The sequence below is a fragment of the Equus caballus genome, chromosome 6, assembly GCF_041296265.1.
Source record: "Equus caballus isolate H_3958 breed thoroughbred chromosome 6, TB-T2T, whole genome shotgun sequence".
NCBI classification, from domain to species: Eukaryota; Metazoa; Chordata; class Mammalia; order Perissodactyla; family Equidae; genus Equus; species Equus caballus.
In genome coordinates this window covers 18,030,478-18,047,697 of record NC_091689.1, presented here as the reverse complement: position 1 = coordinate 18,047,697, position 17,220 = coordinate 18,030,478, and the positions used below count along the sequence as shown (strand labels likewise).

Genomic DNA, 17,220 nt, shown 5'->3' with positions numbered 1-17,220 from the left:
CCGACAATTGAATGATTGAGTTTAGACATTTACACAGGGCTAGGTTGGATATCTATGCTTAGGAAGCATTAGGTTGTGGATGGTGATTGAAGGCATAAGAGTGGATGAAACACCTGGGGTGAGGTCTCTTGTAATCTGGGTGAGTTACAGGCTCTACTTCGATTCCTGGGGACACTTTACCCTGAAAACTCACTTCTATCGTGAGCCACTTCTGTGCCAATGTTGCTTTTGTCTTATGATCATTTCAGATCCCACAATTTCTCCATCTCTCTCTTCTCCTCCTTTTACACTGTCCCCTCTTTCTACCATTTTCTCTCATCTTTTAACTCTTTCTCTACATAGTTCTCTTTCTGCCTCATCTTTACTCCTCTTCATTTATTACCCTATGTATGTATCTCATTCTTATCTATTTCCTATGTTTCTCTCCCCAGATCAAGTTTTGGTATCAAAGTAAACCTCTTTCTACTGTAACTTCCCTTTCTGTTTTTTCTTTCCTTCTAGTCCATTTCTCTCAATCTTATCTGACACTTTGGCTTTTTTTTTTTTTTTTTTTTTTTTACAATTACAATCTTGGTCTTTATATTTCCTTCCTCTATATTCAGCTTCATCTCACAGATTACTACTTTTATCACCACCAAATGTCTGCTCTTTTGACCCTGACCACACTCTTGGCCACTATTACATTTGCCAGCTCCCTGGGAGTTTTCTATATTGCAGGTCTGTCAGTCAGTCATGGACTTTATTACCACGTTTCTGGTACAATTTCTGGGAGCCCTCTTGAAAATTACCTCTCTTCCCCCACAAAACTCCTCAATCTGGTCATATTTGAATTCCACATACACTTGGAAAAACTCGAAACTTACTCAGAGAGGTTTTCATTTGGAGACCTCAGCCTATCTTTTTCATTCTTTCTCCTTATGTTATCCATTCAGTGACCTCTCCCTCTATTTAGGAGCCCAGCTCTTCTCTTTTGGCTCCCTCAACCCTGTTGAAAGCAGCCTGAGTCTGTGCACAAGTCTCTATATGTGTACATAAGTGTGTGTGCATGTACATGAAATGTCTAGAGGGAGAGTTAAGGTAAAGAAGGAAGAGCTTTTCCTCTGTGCAGACCAAAAAACAAAGATAATTGATAGTATTATAATTGGCTTCTCCATCACATTCTAACAGGATGGCATCTCTTCTGATTCTCTTCCTCTACTCATTTCAAGACCTTTGAACTCACAACACACTGATGGACAATATGGAAATGGACGGACTTTCGACTGTGATCAGGAAACACACTTCAGTGTGGTCATGCTCATCTATGTTTGCCACTCAGACGAGCTGAGACGATACCTATTCCAATGACTTTATCTTATATCCAACAAAGATTTGCTTTGTCCTTTCCTATCTAGCCACACCTCATTCTCCTCCCTATTTGTTAATTTTCTGCCTATTGCCCTGACTTACACATTTCTATCTCCATCACTTGATTCTCCATTGCTGTGAGCTTCTCTCTCCTTGATTTCTTGTGTCCTCTGTGTTGCTTTCCCTCTTTTCATCATTGAGTCTCTTAATCTCTGTTCCTTTTTATTTCTCTGTTCATCATTTTTGGTTCTGTCTTTCTAGGTATTTTATATGCCATATAGCTGGCTCCATGCCTATATTCTTTGTTTCTTTATGACTTTTATTTTTATCTACCTATCATCTATATTTCCAATATTCACACCAATATTGGTGGTTATATATCGAATAATGTATATATATAATGTTTGAATGTGTCTATGTGTATATATACATATAGATTTATTTATTGGTGTTAAGTTTTCTTGCATCAGGCACTGATACATTCCACTGTGAATATGCCAGGTCCCTTGTACCTCTTCTTTGGACTTTGATCATGTTTGTGGCACAGCTCTTATCTTCCTGCCTGTTACATACAACAGTCATTCTCTTTAACCATATACATTTGTATATCTGTTTTCTCATCCCAAGATGGGGATAGTAAGAGTTAGCCTGCCTAAGTATCAAGAATTTTATAATGACAAAGTAAGCTCTTATTTGCTGAAGTACTGTAAAATAACATGACATAATCCAATTACAATGGGATGGACATCTGTCAAAAACTATACTAAAGTTTGAGAGTGGTTGATCTGAAGCTTTTATTTCTGTCTATAATTACATAGCAGGACCAAATGTCTTTTGAGGCTTTTACAATTACAAATAACATTAATGTCAACCAATATATCACTAAAGAAATCTAAGATCTTAGTGTTCGTAGGCATGACAGCAAGCATTAAAATATATACCATCATTTTGCTATTCATTTCTTCTACAGCGACGATATATAATTACATACATTTAGTCAATAGGATTCATCCTATTAAACATGAGTTCATAATAATTTCCTGCCTCCTTCCGTTTTCTAAAATGCTGGAAAAGAGTTCCCAGGATTAACTGGATACAAGGTCGTCAAGGTGCTTAGAATAAAATGCATCTGGAAACAGTAGCTTTTAAATCAGATTCCCAACATTCTGCAGGCCAAGGCTTGGCATCCTAATCTTCTTTACCTGACCCACTTCTTAGGGCTGAGATAGAAGTTTCCTGAGGCTCTTCTCCATTATTCAATTCTGAAAAGTCATCACTGCCGATCCCTGCAGAAAGAAGTAAAATTCCTTAACCGTCTCAGTCTGTGTCCTAGGAATCAATCCAGCATGGAAGTCTTTAAAAGGAAAATTGGAAATGGAAGCTCATGTAGGACCAGTAGGAATCTTCCTACCACCAGGCCACCTTGTGGTTCCATTTGACCTATCTGTCAAAGTTGCTCCAGGAACCATCCCTAAGGGCTGGGAAAAAGTTTGCCATGGAAGACACTCTCTTTTGTCATCATTTCTTATGCTTCTTACCCTTTGCGCTTGTATGCACATACTTCTTCTTCTTGCAGCTCTGTATGTTATCCAGAAAGACTGTGGAAACAACATTTTCAAGATGTTAGGTCAAGGCCTCTATCAGCTGGGCCCTGAATAATCACGTGGAGCAGAGCACTCTTCCATCCTGGGAAATAATTTACCCTACTTATGCGAATGAAGAATAAACTTGTATTGCACTCGCATCATTGAACTTTTTGAGGTCTATGTGTTATATCAATTAGCCCATCCCACCTAGTTAAAAATGTATAATTTCAACAAATTAAATATTCTTATTTTAAAGGGTATAACAAAAAATTTGAATGAAGCCTTTGTAGCAAAGAAAGACATTTGTTACATCAAGATTTTTTAATTGCTCTTACATCTTTTCGTATTACTTATCCCCAGAATAGATTTGCTTCCAAAATCCGCAGGATCTAGAAAGAAAAGGAAAACACAATGAGTAATCTATAACTAAAAGAGTTGTAAATCTTATGGCTATTCACGCTGTAGACAGGATTTAGACTAGAAAGATGCAATGATAATCATTTGTGTCTCTTCCCATCTAAAGGAAATAGGTCGCTACCAAATGGAGCAAAGGCCCACATTCCTTTGGCCCCAGTTGCAAAATCAAAGCAGTTTTGAAAACCAATACTTTTTCATAGGTTTGCAGCTAACTAATTTGGCAGCAAATCTGGACCCGTGCTACCATGAGTCCATGTAAAATCTTTATTTATCACACTGAGGGTGAATTCACACAATCTGCTGCAGGAACGTTAATATAGTATATTTGAGAATGGGATTCTGCCTCAGACCCTCTTGGGAGTGTTTTGTAACATATATGAAATACAGCACATTGTATTTTAAAACAACACAATATTATTATTTCACATCTGGATTCAAAGGTTTTGAATTAAGGATTATGGATGTTTGCTAGGAGTTCAGGCTGTTAGTTCTGCCTCTTCCAGTAACTTTCCGTAAGTGATGTGTAAAAGATTCTTAAATGCTTATGTATGGGAGTTTCCCCATCTGTGGAATGCAGGAGAACAACAGTTATCTGGCCTACCTTTTAGGTTTTCGTAAGCATAAAAGGATAGCTTATTTGTGAAGATATTTTCAAATATCATTGTCATGTTGGGGACCATTTGTGAAGAGTAATAAATTGAATTTGATGTTAATAACCAGAAGCTTTTCTTTCTGTCAATAATTAGAGAGTATGACCAGAGTCTTTTGAGTTTTGAACAAGTTTATGACAAAATCAAGTAATGGCAGACTATTCCACTTTCTCTGTTCTCTACAGAAAAGGCAGTGGGCAGGGGTGGAAATCACTATATAATCCAAAAATTGGGGGGATGTGTCTGACAGCATGTAGTAAAAACAGCACTGCTGTTCAACTAGAGCCATCTTATTAAGCTTGAATTTATAGTGATTCCTTTTTTTGCATTTTTCAAAATCGCCACATGAGATAAATGCAGAGAATGGACTCCCAGGTTGTGGAATGAGCTCAGAGTAAAATGTACCAGGAAAGAAGAGCTCTGAACTCAGACTCCTGATGTCCTGGAGCCCGGTAATGGCAGTCCTTACCCTCCTCATCGGGATCTCTTCGCCAGACAGAGCTCCTGGCTCCCAGAGGTGCCTCATCCACGCTGGACTCTGAAGAGTCTTTATATGCCATCACTGCAGAAGGAGCAAATGTCCCTTGAAGGTCTCAGTATATGACAAAGGAACCAAGATAGGAAAACCCCCAGTAGCTCTGAAAACCCAAGGCAAGAACGTTTCTAGGACAGCCTTGGAAGCCTGGTTTTGAAGAAGGCAGATCTCCCCCTTGGCTGCTTCCCAAACTCTGTTTGAAACAGAGTGCCACCCCTCCCCCATCTAAAACTCCTTGGAATGTTTACTTGGGAAAGAAATTTTAAATTTTATTGTGTTTGAGTCTTTGACTTCTTTGGGTTTGCTTGTTACAGTCATTAGTCTAACTAATACAAAAATTAAAATACAAACTATCTTAAATTAAAACAAATTTGTATTTTACTTTGAAGGATATACCAAAGACTTAGGATGAATCTTTTGTAGAAAACACTGTCCGTTTACAACCGTGAAGAGCTCTTATTTGTTCTTACATCTTTTCCTAGGGCCTTTTCTGCATGTTGGTAATTTTCTCAAATCCATGAGCTCTATAAAGTAAGATGGAGGAAATAGTTATTTGTTTGCAAAAGTCTTATGATTTCTATGACAACTCACATGGCAGATGGGCTTGCAATGGCAACAACATTTTGATGATCATTTCCTTCTCTTTCCTTCAACTGAATCTAGTTCTGGTGGCCAGAGGTCACAATGCCAGGTTCTTGCCCTGCTCTCCCTTTTACTCTCCATGTGAATTTGTGAATGACGCTTACACACCACTGGCTCCAGCTCCTCATCTATAAGGCTAGGATAACCTGGTAACCATATCTCCCTCTTAAGGTTTGTGTGAAAACAAAGTAAAGCTTTATTTACAAAAGCCCTGTGAAAAAATCACAGTAGAAGCCAATGGTTTAACTAATTTGGGTTTAAGAGTAGTTGATCACAAACTATTTTTCCAATAATAATTAAATAGCAGCACAAATTATTCTTTGAAGACTTTCTAAGTGTGGAACTAATGACAATATTGTCAACAAATAGAGGACTACTGTGCTACCTATGATCAGTAGAATATAAAGCATACTGATAGAGAATAAGCACATTGTTTCAACACTTTAGCGTTAATAGACATGATAGAGTGTAGTAAAAGATACTGTCCTTTTACTAGCATATTTTTGCTACATTTTCTGTCCATCAATATATTGGCCCATGCAGTTAAACAACCATTTATAACCCTTCTCTCCTCCTTCCACTTCTCAATAGGGTCAGAGAAGTTAAATGCAGAAATTGGTATTCTAGAAATAATGGAACCAAGGCATATGGAGAATGCTCAGAATAAGATTCATCAGGAAAACAGAACCCTGGATTTCGATTCCGGTTATTTGTTGTCCAAGGTGGCAAACCTAATATTCTTACCTGGTGTAAGCTGAGATCGTGAACAGGTGGCTTCTTGGATCTCTCCTCCTTCTCTTGATTCTAATGAGTCAAAGTTATTGATCACTGCACAAAAGAATAGGAATCCTTAAGGGTCTCAGTGTGTGACCGAGGACCTGATACAGCAGGAAATTCCCCACTAAGGAAACTTGGAAAAATCTTGAAAACCAATGGAAATCGTGGCCTGTGCTCAGGCCACTCTGATCTGCCTTTCTAAGTCATCTGTCCTGTAGGTTAGTGATGCTCCATTTCTTGTCCCCACAGCAAGGGGCAACGTTACTCTGTTGGAACCTTACCTTCCTACATTTCACTCTCTTCTATTTCTTATTCCTTCTACTTGTCATATCACACTTCCTTCGCTTCTGCTGTTTCTCATGCCAGGAGATCTTAAAACTCCTGTGTCAAAGATGGAAGAGCCTCATTTACCTCCTGCCAATCTGGTGTCTCCTTGAACTGTTTGCAAGGCTGAGAAACAATATTCTCTTGTGTTTGAGCCATAGACATATTTTGGGACTACTTTTTAGAGCAGTTTGCCTACACTAAGACAAAAGTTAGAATGTGCACTCTAAAAACTGAAGCAGGCTTACATTTTACTTTGACAGATCTACCGAGCAATTAGAGTGAACATATTATTTAAAATATTGTTCTTTTGTAACATCAAGATCAGGTAACATTTTTATTTGTTCTTAGGTCTTTTCCTAGTATTTTCCCCCAAATAGGCAGGTTTCTTATATCCTCTGGGTCTAGAAAGTAGAAAGGGAAAACAAATCACCGATTTGTACACTAAAGAGCTACAAATCTTATGACAACTCATGGTACCCATAAGATTGAGGAAACACAACATTTTGATAGTCATTTCCACCTCCAATTTTACAAAAGAAATAAGGCAGAATGCAGGACACTCGTCTTGTCTTTCCCTTTAATTGTCTATGAGACTTTTTGGAAGACCTTGAAACATTTATGTGATTGTGTTTTCTCATCAAGAAAACAAGAATAACAATGTACATCCTGCTTACCCCTTAAGGTTGTTGCAAAGGAAAAAGTAAGATATTATTTGCAAAGGTGCCTTGAAATATCACTATTATGACACAACTTGCTGAAGAACTATGTCAGAAACAATACTTTCTGTGAAAAACAATACTTCAGCCCAACCAGAAGGACCTACCACTAGAATATACAATTATGGACTGGGGGGCTTTGGGGAGAAGAAGGAAAAAGACAATACTTTATCTGAAGTCTTTTTACGGCTAACACTAGATAGCTGGATGAGTTATCTTATGACAATATAAGAATATGACCTTCCAATAAAGGAATATTTAAGTTTCTGTTCCCTATAGAAATCACTGTATAAATCCAATGCTATAAACATAGAAACCAGTTTTAAAAACAAGCTCATGGGGCCGGCCTGGTGGCGCAGTGCTTAAGTTCGCATGTTCCGCTTCTCTGTGGCCCGGCGTTCGCCAGTTTGGATCCTGGGTGCAGACATGGCACCGCTTGTCAAGCCATGCTGTGGTAGGCATCCCACACATAAAGCAGAGGAAGATGGGCAGGGATGTTAGCTTAGGGCCAGTCTTCCTCAGCAAAAAGAGGAGGATAGGTAGCAGTTAGCTCAGGGCTGATCTTCCTCAAAAATAAAAATAAAGATAAAAATAAATAAATAAAAACAAAAAAAAAAACCCAAGCTCACTATTTTGCTATCCTATTTCTACTATATAGTCAACATATGGGTGCATATATTGATTAATAGAAGCCATCATTAATGCGTCTTCTCTTCAAAAAGAAAATATAATAGTTTCTTATCTCCTTGCACATCCCAAAAAGGTTAAGTAAAATAAATGCTGAGAGTGGGATTACAGGAGAAACTGGATCCATCATACAAAATGGGTTCAGAATAAGACGCCTCAGAACCAGTAGCTCTTCATTCAGGTTCCTGCAGCCCAAGCCTTGCCCTCCCGCTTCCTTACCAGGGCAACTTTTCAGTATCCAGGTTGAAGCTTCTGAGAACTCATCTCCATCGCTGGATTCTGCAGAGTCGTCACTGCTGATCACTGCACAGAGGAGCAAAACCCCTTAGGGTTTCAGGATGGGGCCAAGGAGCCCACGCAGCAGGAAACCCCATTATGAGAGCACTAGGAAGACCTAGAAGCTAATTTAACTCAAGGCCCCCTGGTCTGTGCTTGAATGTGTGTGGCCTGCAGGTTGCTCCAGGTCCTACACAAAAGGTGATAAAATTCATGCACAGAGGGCAGCTTTGACCACCCTGAGACTCTTCCTACCCCAACCATCATGCTACCTCTTACCTTCACCCTCACTCAACATCTTACCCCCATCTTTGTTCTCCCTCCTACCTTCACCCTCATTCTCCTTCCTACCTCCACCCTCATTCTACCTCTTACCCTCACACTCAGTTTACCTCTTTCTTTCTTCCTTCCTCCCTCCCTTCCTTCCTCCCTCCCTTCCTTCCTCCCTCCCTCCCTCTCTGCCTTCCTCCCTCCCTCCCTCTCTCTCACTCTCTCTCTCTTTCCTTCCTTCCTTCCTTCTTTCCTTCTTTCCTTCCTTCCTTCTTTCCTTCTTTCCTTCCTTCCTTCTTTCTTCCTTCCTTCCTTCCTTCCTTCCTTTCTTTCTTCGCTGTCCCCTTGGCCCGGCCCATTTCCTCTACTTAAGTCTCTCTGGTGGTGGTATCTCTTTATAGCTTTCTTTGTCTTCATTTCTTTCTCCATCTCCTCTCACGAATATTTTGTTTCCCCAATTTTTTCCCTCTTCTTTATCTCCTACCACCATACTTTCCTCTCTTGCTTTAGAAATAGTCTCTCAGACATCAATACTTAAACCTACCATTTCTGTCTTTTGGTATTTTTCCAATTCCTGGGGACTCTCTTGTGCTGAGCTCACTGCATAAGGTGCTGGTTTCCTCCCCTTCCTGCCTCTGTGCAAGGCCACCGGGACTACTTTGAAGGACCCTGGACTTTGATAACGTGTTCCAGCCCCTTGCCTGGTACCTGTGATTCACATTACGCATTCTTTTAGTCAGCCTTACCTATTACATCAGATGCCTGGTTAGAGTTAGCCCTTGTTTGGGATTGCCTTTCATCTCCTGGGTTAAAAATTTCCTTCTTTATATCCACCAGATGTACAGAACAGGAATTCAGTTGGATTCCATGGCTGAGTAGCCGTGCTGCTGGACCAAACGGTAATGAACAAAGAATTTTCACTTGTCTCCCCAAAAAGGAGTAATCACCCTTCGTTACCATTAATAAGTCCTTCTCCCTGTAATTCCACTGCAGGGGTGAAGCTAACCCTTTCTCCCTTCTCTTTTCTTGCTGCTCAATTCTGTTCCTTCCTTTGCGCTTTACTTAATTCCGGGTTTTTTTTGCTTGTTTTTACTTACTCTTCTCGTCCTTTTATGAATAATTTTTTGCTTTTCAAAAAATAAAAGTTTTATTTGCAGTATAACACACATAGATAAAAACGGGTAAATCGTAAATTATGAATTATCACAAAGGAAGCATACCTGGGTAACCATCACTTTGGTCAAAATTACTAACACCCCGGAAGCTTCTTAATGATGCTTTCCACGAACTTTCCCCACCACCTAGCTCAAGTAAACCACCACCTTGATTTTTGATACCATCAGCGATTAATTTGGCTTGTTCTGAAATGTATATAAATTTGTATAAATGGAATCATGCCCCCTTCTCTTATTTGCTCTCTCTCTGTCTCTTTGTCATTTGGGGGGAATTTGGCTTCCTTTCTCAACATTATGTTTATTAAAGTTATTTGTAACCATTTTGTATATTTATTTTCACTGCTGTACGGTATTTCATTGTAGAAATGGACGATTAAAAAAATAAAACCATAAAAAATCTATTTGTGCTGTTTCAAGCTTTTGGCTATTATGAATAATGCTGCTTTCCTATGTGTTTTTTTCAACATAGCATGCATTTCTGTTGGTTTCTGCTGAGTGATGTAATTCTCAAGTCATAGGCTATATGTATTTTCAACTTTGGAAGACTATATCAAACTGCTTTGTAAAAGCACGTGTAAAGGCAGAAATACAATTGAGAGAGCTTGGCAAATTCAAGTAACTAAAAGGAGTTTGGTGTGATGGGAATGTAGTGTGAGGGAGTGAGAGGCAAGTGATGGTGGAATATGCAACTGCATGGTAGGTGTCCTTCAATACTCGAACCAGGAGCAAGATAGGATGGAGGAGCCCTGCAGGGGATTGTTCCTCTATCTGAAGTGAGAAGTGATAGGGAGCTGGATCAGAGAGCATGAGGGGGATGAAGAGAAATGGACAGGTTGGAGATATTTTAAAGTTGGAATTCACAGAAGTGGCAAACAAAGTTGTGGTTGTTTTCATTCACTAAATTATGGGACTGTTTGTTACACGGCAATAGATAACTGATGCAACTTCCAAATAGAGATGTCTTTCAGATCTTTGAATAAAGATTTTCAGGCACTTGGAGGAATGAGTCTAGAGGACAAGTCTGGGCTGGAGATGTGTGTTTAGGAATTAATAGATTATCGATGGTGGCTGAAGCCATGGAGAAGATGAGACACCTGGGGAGAGACTTATTTTTATCTGAGAGGGTTACAGAGCCATTTTGATCATTGCAGACACGTTACCCTTGTCAATCATAGTAGGAACAGCCTCTTGTGCCTTCTTTCCCATGACTGTCTCCTTAAATTGAACAATGTCCTGATTCGTCTTCTCTCTCTTTACTTGGTCCACTCTCTACTGATTTTTCATTCATTACCTGTTATCCCATTCTCTACGTAGTTCTCTTTGTGACTCCTCCCGTTTTTTTCTATTTGTTCATATTCATTTCCCTCTGTATCTTTCTCTATTCACACTCTTTTACTCTACATTTTTTTTTAAATCACTGTCCCCCAGTGTCCAGCAGGGTTTAGGGTACAAGAAGGTGCAGAGAGTGAGATCCTCCTTACATGTGCCCTCGGGCTTCCCTATCTCATGCTACACCTGGCCCTGCTGTCCTCTGCCTGATTTTTCGGTTTATCCATTCTCTGTTACATTTTCTACTTTCTCCTATTCTCTGTTTCTTAATTGTTAATGTGACCTTCTGTATGCTTCTTCTGAATCAATTTTTGTCTTTCTATACATTTTCCTTATCTCAAGCATTCCCATCATCACCAAAGTTCTCCCTCTGTGCCTTTGTCCACCATACTGAGTCCCTCCACCTCCCACTTCTTTTCTAAAGGTCCTTCGTCTGGGCTTCCTTACTTGCAAGTCTGACCAGGAGCATCATGCATGATTTCCATGTTTCTCCTATAACTTCTGAAAAGCAAGTTGCAACTTACTTCTTTTCCCCAACTCCATAACATGGCACTGTTTAGATTCCATGTCAATTTATCTGAAACCTATCTCACTAGTGTACTTTGTTATTTGGTGTCCCTAGTCTACCTTTCCCATATTCTCTCTCTTTACGTTCTCTCCCTAGGGACAGCCCCTCCATTAAAGAGCTCAGCTCTCTTTCCCCTTTGCACTTCATGCCTGTTAAAAGCAGCCAGAGGCTACACACAAGGTTGTGGATCTTGGGAGGTGTTAGGGCTGGGGTGGAGGCAAGGTGTAGTATGGGAGAACAAAGGAAAGCTTTTGCTGTCACAGAAAAATGAAGAAATAATTTAAAAAATTGGTAACGTAAGTAATAATTACTTTCTTCATCACAGGACGCTGGGCTGGGTGTTTCCCTTCTTGCATCTCCATTATTCTCTTGGATAGGTGCTTGTTCACAGGACTCTGAAGACAAAAAAGACCACAGCTGAGATCCGACAAAGCCTTGCTCTGCCTTATTTCCATTTTGCTACACCTCACTCAGCTTCACTTTCCTTCTCACATTTCCACTTACAGCTTGTGCAAATATTGCCAACTTCACCCCATGAAAGTGTTGGTGCTCCATGGTTCCGCAACCAATCTCTCCCTGATATCTTTGGACTTTTCTTTCTGTCTTTCCTCCCTAACGAGTCACTGCAACTCTTTCCCCTTGTCTCCTAGTTCTTCCTTTCTGACTTTCTTCCTCCAGGTCTCTCCCATCAATGTATCAGGCTCCATTCCTGTCCTCTATGTGTCTGTGTGATTTTCCCCTTCTTTGTTAATAGATGCCTCCTTGAGTCATGCATTACTCCATTCTCTGTCACCAGCAAGGACTCCTTGGCCCCTCCACACTCATGCAAACCCAGTCAGTCAGTCCTACCTGCTGGCTCAGACTCTCGGGCACATTGTTCATTTGCTTGATGGCTTTCTAGTTCATTATTTTTGTCACTTGTGGTATCTTTTCTGTTTGTATTTATCTGTTCTGTTTCACGGAGGTGCTCTGAGAGTCCATTTTCAGGTGGGGCTGTACCTAAACCACATTTTGATTCATAGATATTTTATTTGCCCCCTGCATCAATCAGAGTCCAACAAGAAAATACAAATCACTCTAAGCTTATAAAGCAGAGGAAATTTAATCCAGGGTACTGGTTACACAGTTGATGGGAGAGCTGATAAGTTCAAATAAAGGAACAGAGCAACCAGAAGAATTGTCAACAGGAAGCTATAAGAGGGACCAAGAGTGAGCCTAGTGACCAGAGTCATTGTGTGGGTAGAAGCTGGACCATGGCTGGCCTGCTTGATGGGAGATAGTCATGGGTGAGATGAAGTCACTGTCAGAATTGTGCCAGAGTTAGTGATGGGGCGAGGGCTTCTCCCTTGATTTCACTCTCCAACCTCTTCCTACTGTCTCCCATATTAGGAAGCCAGCATTGAGGAAGCTGGCAAGCAAGTCTGCAGGGGTTAGTGGCCAGAAACGGAAGGCAGAGTGGAACAAGGGTGGGTAAGGAATGAACTCTTTGGAAACAACCCAGGACAAGCACACACTCCTTCCCACAGGGTGAGCCTCCTCTGCTCTTTGTGGGTTCCATCAACCCATCCCACTGTATTCTCACCAACCTCAATAGAGTACGAATGGATAAATATATTTTTCAGTGCACTGTGGGGTGTTTTCATTTCGTGCCATTTTTCTAAACATAGTAATTTATGTAAAGTATGATTTAAAAATAATTCCCAAAATTTTATTATAGAACATGGGCCCTGGTGCATATTTTCTGCCCCATTTACAGCTCCTTGGAGCCTCCTCTTGGCATGGTGGGCACAAGACACAGCCCCGTCCTCACCTGTGCATGTCACAGCCAGCTGTCCCTTCTGGGTCAGACTCTTGGACACACTTATTGCGCATCATTTGGGTTGTAGGCTGAAACTTCTCTCTTTATTTTCATTGCTCCCCATCACTGAGATGCTCTCAGATTCCATTTCCAAGCAGGGTTGCACCCAGACCACATTGTGAGTTATAACTCATTGCTTCCTCCCCTCATGCCCTATACACACACCCTGTATCCCTTCTCTTCTGCTCATTACTAGTCACAATTCCATCCACTCACCTTCTCCTGTTCTCACCAGCTGCACTCGTAGATGAACAGCTAAGAATTTGGATTAATGCATGTTGTTTTTTATATTTTTAAGTAACTTTCTGAATAGACACGATTTGCTAAAATTATAACTATGCTTTCAAAAATCACTGATTTTTTCTTTTATAAAATATACTATTATTTTTTTGATGGGAAAGATTTGCCCTGAGCTAACATCTGTTGCCAATCTTCCTGTGCTTTTTTTGCCTCCCCAAAGCCCCAGGACATAGTTGTATAGTCTAGCTATAAGTCCTTCTAGCTCTTCTACATGAGCCACTGCTACAGCATGGCTACTGACAGACAAATGGTGTGGTTCTGCTCCTGGGACCCGAACCTGGGCTGCCAAAGTGGAGCGTGCCAAACTTTTACCACTAGGTCATCAGGGCTGGCCCTATAAAAATGTTTTGTTAATTAGAACATCCTTTCTTAAATAACACATCCCAACTGGAAGCTACATAATAAGGGTTTTTCATGGTGCAAGAATTCCTTGAGACTCTTCTACACTACTCATTTCCAAAGGAGAGTCATGGAATAAAGACGTGAAATTCACTATAGACTAGTGCATTCTAAGGGCAGGCAAATCGTGGCCCTCAGTTGACCTTCATGGGCCAGAGGTTGGTATTACTTTTATCACTGCTTCTACAGCCTGGGGAATAATTAAATCCACAATGGATATCTGTGAGAGAAGACAATCCCAAAGTTTACTGTAATGGTTAAAAGTTTAGACTCTGGTGCCAGATACAAATTATGATGATAATTAAATGTAGTAATAGTAACAAATGCATGGAACACTGATGAAGAACCAGGCATGATTGTGAATACTTTACATGACAAAACTAGTTTAAAATCCATCACCCTGTGAAGCAGGTACTATTATCTCATGCATTTTATAGATGATGAAACTGAAGGACAAAGAGGGGAAGTAACTTCCCCAAGAGCACAGGGAGAATTTGAAGTCAGGTTGTGGGCATCCAGACCCCTTGCTCTGACACTACCTTACAGCAGACTTCAATCCCAACTCTCAGTTAAGTGAATTTGCACAACCAAATTCTCTAAGCTGATTCTTTCCTGTCTGAAAAATGGAGATGCTATAACAGTATTTTAAGGTGTTTGAGAAGATTAAATAAAATATTACCTGTGTCATTATATGGGATACTGTGACTGATCAGAAAATTAAGTCATTATGATCAATGCCTTAAATTTATAATATTTAAAATATTTAGTAACGTTATTAAGAGTGCCATGGATTAAGGGGAGTCAAGAGTTGTAAACAGTGATTATTAGTTGCTAAAGTACCAAAGGATTTTAGCAGAGACCCATCTAGTGTTTGGAGGGCAGCTCCTGGCCCATTGCCCCGGGGATGATGGGAGAGGGTTTGCACAGGAGGCACTTGGTGTCCATTGTGCTGTGTGAGGGAACCAACCTGTGAGGTACCCTGTTGCAAGAGGAACACTCATCTCCCCCTCCCCCTACCACTCTCGCCACAGCAGTGGCCACCACTGGACATGATCTCAAAGCACCAAAGCAGTGATCAGATTCAAGCAATACAGAGGCAGAAAACTGTGAAGCCAGTCACATGGGCAAAATATCCAGAGCTGTCAGGAGCTGACAGCAAGAGTGTTTGAGGAGGATGGGAGGAGCGACCCTCCCAGGCAACCCAGAGTAGGAAGACTGTTATCTAAGTCCTTGGAGAAACTGCAGAGGCAAAGACTGACAATTCTGGGCAATCTGTGATACACAGAAGCAGGCCCCACCACAGCACATCCCAGAATGCATCAAGAACAGCAAAGGATCACAGAACAGTCAACACAAACAGACCGTGATAAGACGAGGATTCTTCACCTGACCAGGATGGGCTTCGCGAGTTTTCGCCAGTTCCTAGGGGGAAGAAATTAGAAGTTTATTTCAGTAATTGGAGTATGGGCTGTGCCATTCTCCCCTAATCCCTTTTTCTACAAAATCCCTTTTTTATAAAGGGAGTTGGAGACCCCCTCCAGGGGTCAATGAGATCAGTACAGAGCCTATCAATCAATACAGAGACCATCTGACCTGGCAGATCCCACTCAACTCTTACAGCCCAAATCCATCCCTCTAGAGTCGGATCTGGGGTCAGCTGCACCCCTGGTTGAGAGGGCTCCACCAGGTCATCTCACTGTGTGTCCTCCATGAGGCACTTGGGTAAGTGCTGATGGCTTTTCTTGTCAACCACAGTCATAGTGAACCTGCCTTTGTCCCCAGAGCTGTCCCTGACTGGTAGCCTTACCTCAGTTCCTACAAAGTCTGGGTGCCTTGTCCTCACCCCCTCTTACTCCACACTCTCCCTCTACACATCTGTTCACTCTGTCTTGTTGGCCTTTCCATGGGGATTCAGTGTCTGATTCTCCTCTACTTCCTCCAGCTCCCAGTATTCTTTTTCTCTCTTTCTCTCTGCATATATTTCTTTATTTTTGTTTCATGTTTCTGTCTTTTCCGTTAGATTATCTGGGTAGTGTACAGGGTTAAGAACATGGGCTCTGGGTTCAGAATTCCTGGGTTCATCCTTGCTCGTTTGACCCCAGCCCAACTACATACATGGTCTCCAGACTTCAGCTTCCTTATCTGCATAATGGGCACATAAGTGATACTACCCTCCAATGGCAGCCATGAGCACTGAACCCACAAGTGCCAGAGTAAATGCTCAGTCAACTGAGATGTGAATAATATGGTTGTTTTTATTGTGTCCTTTACCCCTTTCTCCTCTGTCATTTCCCCTCCTTCCTCCTCTTTCTTTCTCTCAAAGTGCCCACATCCTCTTCTCCACATCTTGACTACTTTCTCTCTTGTCTCTATATGACTGCCTTTCTCCTTGAATATTCCTGCTCTTGAACAACGTCTCCCACATTTAAGTCAGTCCCTTCTTCTGCCATCATCAAAGGTCTCTTGTTTGATGCTAACTTTGGCCCATAGTTCTAGCCCTTCACAGCTTCACATTGATCTTCTCCTACAGGGGACTCTCTAAATTGAAATTACTTCCAGGTAGTCATTTTCTTTAAATCTGGTTTACTGACACACTGGGTTCCTCTTCCTTTGTCTTAGTCATTGGACCAACAGTCTCTTGTCAGAGATCTTCCTCCAGGATTTGGCTTCAGGTCAGACACTCATGCAAACACCCTCCCGTCTTCTCCATGCTCCTTCAATATCTCCCTGATTCACAGTGTCCACTCAGGGCTCAGCCCCCATCTCCCTTTCTCCTTTCCTCATAGCAGATGAGAATGGGTGTTTATCAGGTCGCAATCACCTTGTTCAAGTCTTAGCTGGATATTAGGCCTCTCCTCCATCTGTTCTCCTTCCCTTTCCTGGAGATACCTTTTCTCTTGGACTGCTGAAGAGAAGGTGAGAGAGAAGAAGGCAATTAGAGATCTCCATCAGAAACCAGAGACAACATCGCAAAATTACACGGTTAGGAATTTCCAAACCTCGGGTCACTCAGAGCTCAGATCCTCATGGTAAAATACCCCTCATCTTCTCTGAAACAGAAGAGAACCCCCAGCAAGGGAGCCTTTATGTTTCCCACTCAAACGTGGGGATGAAGGAGTTTTGGAAACATTATGTGCCTGTTGCTCGTGTAAAAAAAAAAAACTTCAGCTAGCCAGGAAAGCATACATCAAAATAAACGGTAGAATTGAAATATGTTTTCTGAACTGTTCAAGCTGTAAGGGAGAAACAGAGGGGTTTCCTTGGAAAAAGAGTTAAGATCCTAGAGAGATCCGTGTGTATAATAGGGAAAGTCCACCAGCCTGAAAGAAACAGCTAGAGAAGAGGAGGGTTTGGCTTACTT

The 17,220-nt window shown here is 41.1% G+C and overlaps 1 protein-coding gene across 50 annotated transcripts in view; it reads right to left on the bottom strand.

The window, feature by feature from the left end:
• SP100 (SP100 nuclear antigen) overlaps positions 1-17,220 on the bottom strand; it is a 91,667-nt gene that overhangs the window by 39,116 nt on the left and 35,331 nt on the right. For 8 of the 50 annotated variants that reach the window (XM_070270618.1, XM_005610688.4, XM_070270593.1 and 5 more), the window contains 12 exons: positions 16,681-16,764; positions 15,222-15,281; positions 12,152-12,301; positions 11,614-11,697; positions 8,977-9,117; positions 7,904-7,987; positions 5,922-6,005; positions 5,006-5,059; positions 4,470-4,562; positions 3,269-3,322; positions 2,886-2,945; positions 2,550-2,633 (listed from right to left, as the gene is read on the bottom strand). In XM_070270618.1, coding sequence (XP_070126719.1) covers positions 2,550-2,633; positions 2,886-2,945; positions 3,269-3,322; positions 4,470-4,562; positions 5,006-5,059; positions 5,922-6,005; positions 7,904-7,987; positions 8,977-9,117; positions 11,614-11,697; positions 12,152-12,301; positions 15,222-15,281; positions 16,681-16,764 — 1,032 coding nt within the window. The remainder of the gene's footprint in view (positions 1-2,549; positions 2,634-2,885; positions 2,946-3,268; positions 3,323-4,469; positions 4,563-5,005; positions 5,060-5,921; positions 6,006-7,903; positions 7,988-8,976; positions 9,118-11,613; positions 11,698-12,151; positions 12,302-15,221; positions 15,282-16,680; positions 16,765-17,220) is intronic. The other 42 variants (XM_070270619.1, XM_070270592.1, XM_070270595.1 and 39 more) reach the window with 14 other exon arrangements.